We start from the raw sequence: 15,246 nt of genomic DNA on the forward strand, positions 1-15,246 counted from the left end.
ACAGTCAACTGGCAAGTTGGAGACAAAGCACTGCAAATCACTAAAGTACCTCATCTTCTCAAAACATAACAGACACAATAGAGGCAGGCATTTGGTACACTAGTAATATGCTGATTGAGATGCCTACGTTCCACATTGGAATTCTGACTCCAGCTTCTGGCTAACTAAGACTCTGGGAAGCAGCAGGTGATGGCTCAAGAAGTTGGATCCTTGCTACCCACCTTGGAGACCCAGATTGAATTCCTGGCTCCTGGCTTTGGCATGGCTAAGCTCTTATTCTTGTAAGCATTGGGGGAATTAACCAGCATATAGAAGAAGGATTTCTCATTGCTCTTTCTCTCTCCTTGCTTCCTTTCCTCTTTCCCTATCCATCTTTCAAATAAATAAAAAATAAATATTTTTTTAATTCCACAAGTGTTAGGGAGATCAAAGGAAAACTCTCTAATTAAATTAACTACAACTGGACTAAATACAATGAAAAATAGAATTCTGGGGCCAGTGCTGTGGCATAGCCAGTAAAGCCACCACCTACAGAGCCGGCATCCCATATGGGTGCCAATTCGAGTCCCAGCTTCTCCACTTCTGATCCTGCTCCCTGCTACGGCCTGGAAAAGCAGTGGAGGATGGCCCAAGTCCTTGGGCCCCTGAACCTGCTTGAGAGACCTGGGGAAGTTCCTGGCTCCTGGCTTTGGATTGGCGCAGCTCCGGCCGTTGCGGCCATCTGGGAAGTGAACCAGCAAATGGAAGACCTCTCTCTCTCTCTCTCTCTCTCTCTCTCTCTCTCTCTCTGCCCCTGCCTCTCTGTAACTCTAGCTTTAAAATAGAATAAACAAATATTTTAAAAAATAGAATTCTCAGCAGGGGGCCGCGGCTCAATAGGCTAATCCTCCCGCTGCGGCGCCGGCACCCCGGATTCTAGTCCCGGTCAGGGCACCAGATTCTGTCCCTGTTGCTCCTCTTCCAGTCCAGCTCTCTGCTGTGGCTCGGGAGTGCAGTGGAAGATGACCCAAGTCCTTGGGCCCTGCACCTGCATGGGCGACCAGGAGGAAGCACCTGGCTCCTAGCTTCGGATCAGCGTGGTGCGCCGGCCTGCCGCAGCACGCTAGCCGCAGCGGCCACTGTGGGGTGAACCAACGGAAAAGGAAGACCTTCCTCTCTGTCTCTCTCTCTCTCACTGTCCACTCTGCCTGTCAAAAAAATAAATAAATAAAAATAGAATTCTCTATTTTCTCTAAGAAGGTAAAGAGAATTCTATTTTTTTATTTTTATCTTTTGACACCTTCTTATTTTTTCAAGATTTATATTTCTTTATTTGAAGGGCAGAGAGAGATCTTCCATCTGCTGTTTCACTCTCCAAATGGCTACAATAGCTAGGGCTGAGCCAAGTTTAAACCAGGAGCCTGTAACTCCATCCAGGTCTCCCCCATGTGTGACAGGAGCTCAAGCACTAGTGTCATCTTCCGCTGCTTTCACAGGAGCATTATCAGGGAGCTGGATTGGAAGTGGATTAGCCAGGATTCAAACTGGAGCCTATATTGGATGCTGGCATCATAGGCAGCAGTTTAACCTGCTACAGTACAATGCTGGCCCCCATTTACCTTTTTAATACTGTCAAACATAACCCAAATCAAAAAACATTTATAAACTAGTGAATAAGCAGTATGTGCAATTAATGGTATATCCTTACAGTGGTATAATCTTACTATTTAGCCAAAAAACTGAACAATTCATACATACTACAACATGTATGAATCTCAAAATAATTATGCTGAAAGAACCACAGAAAACATGATTGCAGAATTCTACAAAATGCAAACTATAGAAGCACAAAGCAGATCTGTAGTTGCCTGGTGAGAAGGAGATATGAAGAAGAGATTACCAAAGGGTGCAAGGAAGCTGTTAGGATGAGGGGTATACTCATTGTCTTGATTGTAGTCATGGTCTCATTGGTGCATACGTATGTCAAAACTTGGCAAATTGTACATTTTACATATACAGTTTTAAATGCACGTCAATTATATCTCCATAAAATAAAACCACAAAAAGGGCAAAGAAATAACAAAAAAAGAAAGCTAGGTTTCCAAATGTCTAAAACTGATTTACATAGCCTTAGTCTAACATTAGAAAGCAAAAGCAATATAAGAGTAAGCATTTTGCAGGATAACAAACATTTTGCAGGATAACAATAAAAATGTCATTAGCTTGTTATGAGATTCATAAAACCAAGGTCCATTTTAAAAATGCAAGTAGGATCTTTCACATGCTGGTCTGCTTTTATAATTCTACCTTTAAAGGAAATATCTATTTTGTGCTACTTATGCTTATACCTGAACACACAAAACTGTATTTGATTTTTTTCACTTTTGTGACATCTTGAGCTATCTCAAATTCAGAAGTTCATCATCTCTGCATATGCAGCAAAATTCAATTCCAAATTCATTTTTGACAACATTCCTGAACAATATCTTGTGATTTTTGTGTGTGGATGTGTCAACTAACTTATTGCTGATTAAAGTTCACATTGCATTTTCTGCAGCAGTGAACATCATCCTACAACCAATGCCTTTGTCTCATTAAACACTAAAAGAATGGGTAAGACAAGGACTAACTTAAAAGAACAAGAAGCAGTAATGTCTGGCTACACCTATTTATTTTCACAAACTCCTAGCATACCTATGTACCCTGGGGAGACATTATAAATTCTTGTTGACTACCACTGATAAACTTAATTAACTTACACATTTTACTTAACCCAGAACAACAAGAGAACCAACATGTGATATACTTTGAGATCACTAGTTAGACATGCTACCTGTGATCTACCATCCTCAGGGATTTAAACTGCTCTTGAGCAAACATACTTTATAAATTGAGACCTGGCAGCCACCAAGGGAGTGGTTAAGGTCTGCATTTATTGCTGAACTTTGGCACAACACTCTCGACTGAGTGGTGGTGTTCTGGGAATAGTTAGCTGGGTGGAGATAAACATGCTTCAGCAGAATAATTTAGTATTATTAGCATGACATTTGATATTAATAACATTATAATAATCTGGGATCATTGTTTCTTGATTCAGAAATCACAGATTTTAAAAGTAGTATTATGGGGCTGGCGCTATGGCACAGCTAGTTAATGCCCTGGTCTGAAGCACTGGCATCCTATATGGATGCCAGTTCGAGACCCGGCTGCTCCACTTCCCATCCAGCTCCCTGCTATGGCCTGGGAAGGCAGTGGAAGGTGGCCGAAGTCCTTGGGCCCCTGCACCCACGTAGGAGACCCAGAGGAAGCTCCTGGCTCCTGGCTTTGGATCTGCACAGCTCTAGCCATTGCCGCCAATTGGGGAGTGAACCATCGAATGGAAGACATCTCTGTCTGTTGGTCTCTCTCTCTCTCTCTCTCGCTCTCTCGCTCTCTCTGCCTTCCCTCTATCCGTGTAACTCTTTCAAATAAATCTTTAAAAAATTTAGTAGCATTATTACAAATGAATCTAAGAAATTAACTAAAAACTGAAATACATAAATATCTAGTCAAATGACATATTAAGAAAAATAAGCTTGATCATAATAGTTTGGTAAAATAAGTTATATTTACTTATTTGTTTCCTTTAGGAAAATGAGTAAGCTGATAATTAGGGGAGAAATACGGTATATGAAGGGTCTTCCAAAAAGTTCATGGAAAATGTTTTATTATGAAAAAAAATATGCATTTCAAAATTTTTGCACCAGGATAGCTAATATTTTAATTCCACTTTACAAAAATTTTGAAATACCATCATCTAATCTATAATACTGCTTTTTTCTCCAGACCATGAGTTTAATTAGTTACTATGGTTTGTATGTAGAAAATTTTAAAATTCTATAATCAATTGAATTCTATTGAAAGGAAATAAAAAATGATCAATAATTTTTATTTCCATATTATCATCCTAAATTAGAGGGCAAGAATGTCTAGATATCTACTACAAATAAAAATTGAAATAAATTATGTTCTTAAACTCTTAGAGGCATCATTTGAGACAAATTGCTGACAGGGAACTGCATACTAATTTAATAACAGAAGCTAATAGTATCCAAATCCCTTTTAGTCAATTCTTATAGTCATTTAAAAGTCTTAAAAATGTAAAATATATACCTTTTAAAATCCAGGCTTAAAAACTAAAAATTAGATGATAATTTACTGACATTGAAGATGATTCTCCGTGTGTTTTAGATAGTGTTGACTTCCCTGACTTTCCAGAAAGCTAGGGAGGCAGAAAAACTTTTACATCTCACTTGGCTGTATCTCTAGATGTAACTTACCTACTGTAAATTCTGTAAAGTCTAAACTAGCCAAGGCAACTGAGTTTTACAAAGCTGTCTTTTCCAAATTAATTTTAAACTGAAACAGCTATAAAAATGTTTAATTGATAGCCATTATTGGGTAGAGTCTACTTACTTTTAAATCAAATTTTTACATTTTTTATTTGTTTCAGGACTCATGCCTGTTGCACAACAACCTGTTTATTGTGCTTCAAAGCATGGAATAATTGGATTCACACGCTCAGCTGCGGTGAGAATATAATCATTATATCTATTTCGCTTTGTGTACACACAGGAAACATGGATCTTATAAAGTAGAGATTAATAATTTAAGAATGCAGTATATCTAAAAAGGTAGAAAAATAATATATTTCAATTTTTATTATGAAAATCACTTTTAGATAACAGAAAGAAGCAATTAAAGAATATACTATTTTTAAATGAAATAATTCTAAACCCAGATGTGTTGTTGAAAAATATTCTAAAGATAAATGATGACACCCTTTTTTTAAAATGACTCCAAATTTAAACATTACCTTCAGGCTTCCTTAAGCAGAACATGCAGTAGGCTCCAGACATTACTTTCACTGGAAAGACAATGAAAGTGAGTGCACAGGAGGCTGAAAGGAGCGGTGGGGTCAGGGATTTACTTGGTAGAGCAAAGGCAACGTCTCCATGGAGACCTAGGGTGAAAGGGATACAGAGCTTAGAACAATATTTTAGATCTACCTGACTACAGGGCCCTGATAGCATGAGGTGAGAAAGCTTGCCTTTTCTAGTAACTGACAAAAGGCAGCTTGAATGGATCCTGGCAAGCAAATGCAAGGAGGATGAAGTATGACCGGATGTATAAATAGAAGTCAGACCAAAAATGACTTATGAACCATGAACCATGATTGTGAGCTAAGATCTTTTCCAAGTGCAGCTGTCCGTGGTCTTTTATGCGTAACATGATCATATTTCTTTTTTTAACTTTTATTAAAAAAAACAATAAATATAAATTTCCAAAGTACAACTTTCGGATTATAGCACTTTCCCCCCATAACCTCCCTCCCACCCGCAACCATCCCGTCTCCCACTCCCTCTCCCATCCCATTCACATCGATTCATTTTCAATTATCTTTATATACAGAAGATCAATTTAGTATATACTAAGTAAAGATTTCAACAGTTACATGATCGTATTTCTACTTCAGAAAACCATTCTGTCTGCTATTTGGGAAAGGTAATACAAAGCGAAGTGTAGACAAGCAAAGAACGGTTGTGAGAGCTCCAGTACCCCAGGTGAGACAAAGAGAGTAGCAAAACTGATGAAGAGAAAAACATTGACACAAGAAGTCTTAGGAGACAGAACAAACATAAATGTGAATGGTAATCATTCCATCAAAAAGACAATAAAATAATCCTTAGACTCTTAAATTTATTGGAAATTTTTATTAAATTGGAAAGATTTAACCTTTGACCCAACTTTTATGAATATATAAAGCTATTTTAAGCAAAGTAAATCATAAAGATTGGAAATGTTTTACTTAAAGCACAAGATAAGAAACTTCTAAAATCATCATTAATAGTCGTTATGTTTTAAGCAGCCACTTGTATACACATTATCATTAATGACTAACAAACCATTGTTCTTGGAAGAAATATAAAGCTAAGTTCCTGAGAGCCTCTGGTCACAACACTGATAAACCACTCAATCAATCACTTTCTGTGTATTTCTACTTAAAGATACTTTATTATCATATGACTATTGATCTCAAGGCTATCAGCACTTGTAATTCATGCCTGAGTAAAGCTAATCTAACATGCAGATTTTCACTAACACACCTCACAATCTTCATACACCTGTCACCACACAACTCTTTCCACTATGCTTGAAGATCATGTTAAACAGCAAAATCTGGGGGTGGCGCTGTGGCGCAGTGGGTTAAAGCCCTGGCCTGAAGCACCGGAATCCCATATGGGCGCCGGTTCTAATCCAGCTCTTCTAATCCTCTTCTAATCCAGCTCTCTGCTAAGGCCTGGGAAAACAGTGGGAGATGGCCCAAGTCCTTGGACCCCTGCACCCATGTGGGAGGCCCGGAAGGAGCTTCTGGCTCCTGGCTTTGGATCAGCACAGCTCCAGCCGATGCGGCCATCTGGGGAGTGAACCAGCAGATGGAAGACCCCTCTCTCTGTAACTCTGTCTTTCAAATAAATAAAATAAATCTCTTTTTAAAAAAACAGCAAAATCACAGAAAGCAGAAAAATGAGCAACCATGGCAAGGCATACCTCAGCAGCAACATGCACATCAGTGCCTCAGTTTCTCACTGCTCGCTTCATATCCACAAATACTCCGCAGGCATTGATTCTTCGCTTGAGGTCCAGATAAATTTTAGCAAGTAAGTGAATCCGCAAATATGGAATGTATACATAATGAAAAATTGTTTCACAAACAATTTAAGTAAAAATCTAGCAATTGAAAATTAAGCCAAAGAATGTAAGTCTGAAAATACTTTGTCTTCCTGATAGTGCAGATTTTTAAGATTATCTTTGAAGTCAACAAATATCCTAAAATCTTCCACTAGATGTGTGCTTTAAGCAAATATTCTCAGCTATACAAAAATAATCTTTCAATGAAAACAGGATATAAATTCTAAGCCTCTGTTACTTATCTTCAGGTTCCTCAAAGTTCAGTATCCAAGAGCAGCTTAGGTGTTTAAGTATTCCCAGAGTTATCCAGTATTAATAGTTTTTAAAATATTAAGTAGGCAAGACTTTCAGGAATAAAATTCACTACCATATGTATGTGCTCTTTTGTTTTTAGAAGATTTATTTTATTTGTTTCAAAGCCAGAGTGCCAGAGCGAGTGAGTGAGAGAGAGACAGAAAGAGAGAGGTCTTTCATTCGCTGGTTCACTCCCCAAATAGCCTTAATGACTGGGGTTTGGCCAGACCAAAGCCAGGAGCCAGGAACTTCATCCGGGTCTCCCATGTGGGTACAAGGGCCCAAGCACTTGAGCTGTTGTCCACTGCTATCCCAGACACATTAGCAGCGAGCTGGATTGGAAGTGGAGCAACTGAAAAATTTAAACTGTTGCCCAAATGGGATGCCGTTGCTGCACACGGAGGCTATCCTATGCCACAGCACAGGCCATGTGTTCTTTTACTGTCCTTCTGCTTACCAGTCATGTTACAAAGTTGGGAGGATACCTAACTAGTATTTTTTCACATCAGAGTCTTTTAAGTGGACTTAATTACCCCGCCCATTTACAAAACTGCTGAAACATGCAACATTCTGCTTCTGCTTGACAGATGGCTGCTAATCTCATGAACAGTGGTGTGAGGCTGAATGCCATTTGCCCAGCCTTTGTCAACACGCCCATCCTTGAATCCATTGAAAAAGAAGAAAACATGGGACAATATATAGAATATAAGGATCATATCAAGGATATGATGAAATACTATGGAATTTTGGAGTAAGTAGAACTTTCTCTTATCTGATAACAATAAAGAGGAAGAAATTACATTTGAGAAACTAATGCAGACTTTCAAGTTTTGATTATGTCTTCTCTGGAATAAAAATTTGGGAGGCTTCTGAATACAATGTGCTATATAATATGAATTTTACTTTGAAATGTGAAGTTTCATTAATACCTTCAGCCATAATCAAATTTTCTTTTTTAAATGGTGGTATTTAGTCACCTTAACTTAGTCATCATTGAAGGCAATGATGCTTATCTGTGTAAATTCTGAGCAATACTCAAGTATACCTTTGTGAAATTTTGTTTGGTCCCATAATTTCAACCACTTTCATAAAAACAGTTGACCAATTTGTTCACTCTCTCTCTCTCTCTCCTCCTCCTCCATCTCCCACTCCCTCTCCCTCTGCCTCCACCCTCCCCCCACACATAGGAAATTGTGTTGGAATCAGAGTAGTTTAGGCTTTCACAGCACTGAATCATAGCCAGGATCAAATCCCAGCTCCACCACTGACATTGAACTTATTCATTAGATTTGTAGGTACTTCAATTTTCTCACATGGAAAGTAGTGATAATACTAAAACAAACCTAAAGACCTTTTAAGATGATACATGTAAGATATTTACAATATCAATAAGTAAAAAATAAATGCTAGTTATAATTCATCATATTTCTCCTCTAATAATTCTATCTGGTAAGTCTAATATACACTGATAAGATAAAAATGAGAAAAATTGTCAGATTCTAAGTGCAAATAATGAATATAAATATTTCCTATCAAAATACTAGGTTCAACATGGAACTATACCATTAAATTTTGTATATAATTTAATTAATATCCAACTGGATAAAGATTGGCTTTAGCAACAACTTACTAGCATATATTTCCTTCTTACCTGTCTAAAGTTGTAGGTTATTCAGAAAATTGTTTAAAATGAAATGATTCTGTGCTTCATTCTTTAGTTTACAACTTCCAATGTTTCTCTTATTTTTAGCCCATCAATGATTGCTAATGGATTAATAACACTCATTGAAGATGATGCTTTAAATGGTGCTATTATGAAGATCACAACTTCAAAGGGAATTCATTTTCAAGACTATGATACATTTCCATCTCCTTGAACATCTTATATATGAACCATAAATGAAAATTAGTGCAAATGACTGATTCACACCATTATCTTCATTTGTCTATAACTTCTTAAATGAAATGTTAGAAGCCTTCTTTCATGCACTTGCTGTTAATTTTTTGGAGTCTTTCCTTCATGCATTTGATGTTAACATTTTTCTAAATGCAATTATTTAAGTATAGGAATACTTAAATATAAATAAAAAGTAATAGACAAAAGCTAAGATGCAATAACATGTGGCCTTTACAGTGTAAGTACTGATTAAAGCAAAGGATATCCAAGGAATATTCTGCCTTTCAGAAAATGTATTTAAAATCTGTAGTTCATAAATACTGTTTTTCAGAGAATAATTTTAAAGGAGATACTTGAATTACTATTTAAATCCAACCAGATGTAGAAAACTCATTTTGTTTATATTTTCACACTTTAAAAGAGGGAAGCTAGTTCATAATGACAAATGTATAGTAATAATAGTTTTACTTATGTGCCATCTTTAAGATGAAATTTTCACTTTTTTAAAGATGTGGCATATTTTGGAGCCAGTGGTTAGGAATAAATGAGAGTATTTTGGGAACTCTGGTGTACAGAAAAATGATGAAAAGCAACCCACGGAGACCGTTGAGTCACCGTTCATTCAGCCTCCCAAGTAGGAAATATGTTTCTGTCTTCATAACTTAAAGAACTTTAATTGACTCAAAAAATCTCAGGAATGAAAATTTTAACAGTTATAGAAGAAAAGTATGCTAGTGCTCCTAAAATTTTATAGTTAAGACATGCTCATTAAAATTTTTTATAAAATGTTATGTTTAAGATATGCTCATTAAAACTTTAATAAACTTTTTAAAATTTGTATCAATTTCAAAAGTGTTTACCTTTCAATAAAATTCTTTATTCTAATCTCACAAATTACTTAGAACTTTGTGTATACCTATTGAGGAGATACACCAATTTTGTCGTAGCCACAAGTATAAATGTTTTTGTATATATGCAGAAATTCATGGTAACATGGAGGAAAAATTATCTGTAATGTTTTGCCCTTCTCACTGTCAGATATTTTAAGGTACAGTGATTAAAAGCACCTGCTCTGGACAACACTCTCTCACGCAATAATTAATGTTCATAACAGCAAAAGCACAAGATTCCCAGATTAATCAATTCCTCAAACAAATATTGTGTAAGTGACTCATTCTGCCTGCTAACTCCAAACCTAGCTTATAGCAAAACTTAACCATGTGAGACTGATAAGGATTTCCTAGAGATTGTAATGTTATCGTACTTTGCTTTTTTAATTCTACCACAGGGAACTGTTGCCTACATTTTAAAGGGATAATCTGAATATGAATATTAGTCTAGAGTTGCATGTAAGATATTCAACATCGAAAAATGGATGTCAGTGAACATCTGATAGAGATAAAATATAATATTAGGCACAAACTTGTTTGTGTACTCTGGCAGTGACCAACCAGTGAATGATGTAGGTGTGTGCAGTCTCATTTATCTTACTAATATTATGTCACTCTAATGTAAATATATGCTTGGAACTTTTCATTTATGGATTATTTCTTCTACTGGCAATTTCACTATAATTTATGCTTTGAATTAGTTTTTTTTTTTTAATCCAAAAACCTTTTGGATATTTACTAAATAGAACTGGAAAAAAGGTGTATGTTAAAAGCTTACTTTGCTTTAAACTTCCTTTCTATAAATCACTTTAAGTAAAGCTATAGTGATTTTTGATATTTCCATGTAATTGGTTGAGAAAACTAATTAAATCAATTTGGGGGAGGGGCACTTGGTTTCCTTAATTGTATTGTTCATACGGATCTTAATGTAAATAATATGTATTCCTTTTTAATGTATTTTTCTTAATAAATGCTGTTTAAATTTTAAGAACAGTAAAACAACAAATATTTGGATATTCAAAAAAAGATTAAGAGATTGATAATTGGGGCAGGCTGTGGTGCAGAGGGTTATGCCACCACCTGTAATGCTGGAATCTCATATGGCCCTGGTTCAATTCCTGGCTGCTCTACTTCTTATCCAGCTCCTGGCTCCTGGTTTTGGCCTGGCCTTGCCCTGGCACTTGTGATAATTTGGGGAGTAAACCAACAGTAAGATATTTCTTTCTCTCTCTCTCTCTCCGTAACTCTGCCTTTCAAATAAATAAGTAAATATTTAAAGAGAGAGAGAGAGAATAACATTACACTTTCCAACACAATTTTCTGATATAAAAATCATTTTAGGTAAGATAAGTTTCCTTGAACGAAAGCACTACAATATTCCAACAGTCTGATAACAAAGTGACTAATAAATGACTAATAGGTGGGTAGCAAATACATTGTGGATATGCTGGACAAATGAATGGTTCACATCCTGGGCAGCAACAAGAAGCCATGAGATTTGATCATGCTAGTCAAAATGGGGTGCAATTTAAACCTTATGGATTGCTTATTCCAGAAATTTTCTATGCAATACTTTGGATCAGTGCTATAGTTTTAACAAGATTTGCCTCCCAAACTCATACAGTTAGTTAAACCCCAAAGTCATAAACTAATGGGACTGAGAGGGGAAAACAATCCAATTAGGATGCTTAGATGCAAGACCTTTGGGAAGTGATTAGATTGACTTTGGTCTTTGGAGAGGAGCTTTATGATTAAATTCTGATGACTTTATAGGAGGTCACGTGGACATGGCATGTGTACTCTGTCTCCTGCCATGTGGTGCTCTGTGCCACTATGACTGACAGCAAGAACTCCATAACCAGACGCCAAACTAATGAGGTCTGCCTGATCTTGAACTGTGAGCCTCCAGAACCACACATCAAAACTCTTTCCTTCATAAGCAGCTTGTTCCATGTATTTTGTTAGAGTAATAAAAAGCTGATTAATAAAACCAAACAAAACAAAAATCATGGAAAGTAAAACCTGTGACTACAGAGGAATACTGCATTACAAGAGGCAGATCCCCAAGTCACAGGGACATGGTAAGATAGAAATTTATCCCTTTCAGGAACAATAATTCATTTCAGGCAAAGAGGGGCAGCACCCCCAGGGGATGATTCAAAAATTAAGGTTCCTTTCATTTTTTTACCACCATCCAGTCTCAGATTTTTCGATGGGGTAGATAAGGTATACATGCTTCTTCAAGGGTTCTAATATCATTTGTAGGGCAACTCAAATGTCTCATCTGCATTCAAGGGTTAGGGCATAGTACTAGGAAGGGTAATCCTTGCCTATGAAGTAATTTTCAAGCAACAGTAATGTGAGTAGTTATTTTGGGAGGAGAGCTAGATAAATCTGCCATATCCCTCCCATATTTTAAAGTTTAAATAAAATCCATGCTACTTAAAAGTCATTGCAAAGTGGCCAGCATTTTGGCACAGCTGGTAAAGCCACCACCAGCAATGCAGGCATCCCTATGGGCACTGGTTCATTTCCTGGCTGCTCTACTTCTGACCCAGGTCCCTGCTAACAGCCTGGGACAAGCAGCGGAGAATAGCCTAAGTGCTTGGGCCCCTGTGCCAACATGGGAGACCTGGATGAAGTTCCTGGCTCCTGGTTTCTGCCTGACCCAGCCCTGCCTTGTGGCCATCTGGGGAGTGAATCAGCAAATGGAAGATCTCTCTCTTTCTGTCCCTCTCTATATATAGCTCTGATTGTCAAATAAATAGATAAATCTTAAAAAAAAAAAAAAATGTACTGAATGGTCTATCCAATACAGCCAGGCAGTGAATGGGAATGGGAATGTAAAATTGGAAAAAGAAGTAAAGCTGTCATTATTTGCAGCAGGTGAGACTTTCAGTGTAAAGAAGTTTGGACCGGCACTGGCGCACAGCGGGTTAAAGCCCCAGCCTGCAGTGCCAGCATCACATATGGGTACTGGTTCTGGCTGCTCCTCTTCCCATCCAGGTCTCTGCGATGGCCTGGGAAAGCAGTAGAAAATAGTCCAACTCCTTGGGCTCCAGCACCTCCGTGGGAGACCCGGAAGAAGCTCTTGGCTCCTGGCTTCAGATCAACTCAGCTCTGGCCATTGGGGTCATTTGGGGAATGAACCAGAGGATGGAAGACCTCTTTCTCTCTCTGGCTCTACCTCTCTCTGTAATTCTTTCAAATAAATAAAATAAATGTGTTCTTTTAAAAAAAAAAAAAAGGCAATGTAACAAAGTCCAAAAAGAAAAAAATAATCCAATAGATTACCAGAGTGAAATAATGGCTTTAGCAAGTATGGTAATCTATCAAAACATGGCAACAATTGTTTGCAACTTCTCCCCAATAAGAGCTATACTCTTCTATTTCTCTACACCTTGATTATGGGCTGGCCTTGTGACTTCATTTATTTAAAAAAAAAAAAAAAGGCAGGGGAACTGGTATCATGGGATTTCTGAAGAGGTCTTTGCATGAATCTGCTTTTGTGGATAGAATCTGGTCACTTTATGAATAAGCCTAAATGCTAGCTTGCTGGCACGGAAAGGAGTACCAATTTCTTTCAACTAGACACTCAAAACACCCCAGCCAGCCAGCACACAGCCCACCCAATAGCCAACAACAGATGCATAAGTGAATCCCATCCAAGATTAGCTAAGCCTGACTCAGAGGGACAGAACTGCCTCACTGAGCCCAGCCCAAGTCATTAACCCACAGAACACTGAGATAAATAAATGATTGTTTTAGGCCGGCGCCGTGGCTTAACAGGTTAATCCTCCACCTTGTGGCGCCGGCACACCGGGCTCTAATCCCGGTTAGGGCGCCAGATTCTATCCCGGTTGCCCCTCTTCCAGGCAAGCTCTCTGCTATGGCCCAGGAAGGCAGTGGAGGATGGCCCAAGTCCTTGGGCCCTGCACCCGCATGGGAGACCAGGAGAAGCACCTGGCTCCTGGCTTCGGATCAGCGAGATGCGCCGGCCGCAGCGGCCATTGGAGGGTGAACCAACGGCAAAAAGGAAGACCTTTCTCTCTCTGTCTCTCTCTCTCACTATCCACTCTGCCTGTCAAAAAATTTAAAATAAAATAAAATAAATAAATGATTGTTTTAATTCACCAGTGTATGAGTGGTTTGTCAGATAACAAATTCTAACTGATACAGAAGACTCTGAAAGCAAAGACCTTAAGGAAAATTTGTGAAAACCCTAAAGCAGAAGAAAGAAATTTAAAATACAGTATATCAATAGCATTATATTATGAAGCATCTTCTGACTTTGATAGCCTCTTTCAACAAAAGAAAGGAAGAAGGGAGCAACCGAAAAAAGAAAACTAGAAAAGCTTGACTGAATGCAAAAAATAAAATAAAAAAAATCTGACAGATGGCATAGAGGAACTACAAAGGCAAACAGAATTTGAGGGCCCAAGAGACTGGAGAAAAGAGAAACTCATATAAATGAGCCTTGCGTGTTTGCTATTTTTCTTTGAAGAAATTGGTCAATTTTTCAAATGAACATAGATGCTGAGAACCAGAGCAGAGCGTGACTAGTAAGTCTCAGAGTAGAATGGAAGAAAACTGTTACAGAACTGGGGAAGATACTGAAGTTTAGGATTACCAAAGAGTAAAGACTCCAGGGGAAAAGGTAACAATCACAAAGGAAGTAAAAGAAAGCAAGCCCAAAGATCTGAGCCAGTTTCATCACAAGTCATTCAACAATCCATAAGCAACTTGGTTTGGGAAACTAACTAAACAGAATTGGAAAGCTAAGCAGATCAATTAGTCTCATATGTGAGAGAGGAAAAAAGTCAGTTCCCATTATGGTAGAGGAGGTAATAGATTAAAACCAAGACTTTTGTTTGAGGCCCCCAGAAAGTTATATTATACAAGTAAGGGTAACTCGAAAATGAAGACCAGACTTTTATAAGGACTAAAACCCAGCTCAGATCAATTTAATGTTTAACATATTTAACCCATACACTACTATTCTACTTACGTTCTATAAACTAATGGGAAACATTCTCTGAAGACAACTTATGAGTCAGAGCTGCTACAACTTTTCATACGTGATTTCTAGCATTCAGTTAAAATTAACATACAAAGACGCAGAAACAGAACAAAAATTAAAAGGCAGTTCCTGGAGGATAGATGCTAGCATCATCAAAAACAGGGTTAATCTGCTGTCTGTGACACTGGTGTGCCAGTTCAAGTCCCAGCTGTTTCACTTCCAATCCATCTCCCTGCTAATGCTCCTTGGAAGGGAGTAGAAGATAGCCCTAGTGCTTGGGTCCCTGCCACCCACATAGGAGACCCAGGCTCCTGGCTTCAACCTGGCCTACCCCAGATGTTGGGGCCAATTTGGGAGTAAACAGAAAATGGAAAATCTTCCTCTCTCTCTCTCCCTCCCTCTCTCTCTCTCTCCTCCTCCACCCCTCTCTCCCT

At 37.9% G+C, this 15,246-nt stretch overlaps 1 protein-coding gene across 4 annotated transcripts in view; it reads left to right on the forward strand.

Moving 5' to 3' along the window:
* HPGD (15-hydroxyprostaglandin dehydrogenase) overlaps positions 1–10,753 on the forward strand; it is a 31,275-nt gene extending 20,522 nt beyond the window's left edge. Inside the window, exons 5-7 of one of the 4 annotated variants that reach the window (XM_062213473.1) lie at positions 4,472–4,548; positions 6,525–6,680; positions 7,593–7,678. In XM_062213473.1, coding sequence (XP_062069457.1) covers positions 4,472–4,548; positions 6,525–6,647 — 200 coding nt within the window. In that variant the 3' untranslated portion in view covers positions 6,648–6,680; positions 7,593–7,678. Of the gene's footprint in view, positions 1–4,471; positions 4,549–6,524; positions 6,681–7,592; positions 7,757–8,755 lie in introns of those variants that run through there. The other 3 variants (XM_062213472.1, XM_062213474.1, XM_062213475.1) reach the window with 3 other exon arrangements.
* The last annotated feature ends 4,493 nt before the right edge of the window (positions 10,754–15,246 follow it).

Source organism: Lepus europaeus, chromosome 16 (assembly GCF_033115175.1).
Source record: "Lepus europaeus isolate LE1 chromosome 16, mLepTim1.pri, whole genome shotgun sequence".
Lineage (NCBI taxonomy): Eukaryota > Metazoa > Chordata > Mammalia > Lagomorpha > Leporidae > Lepus > Lepus europaeus.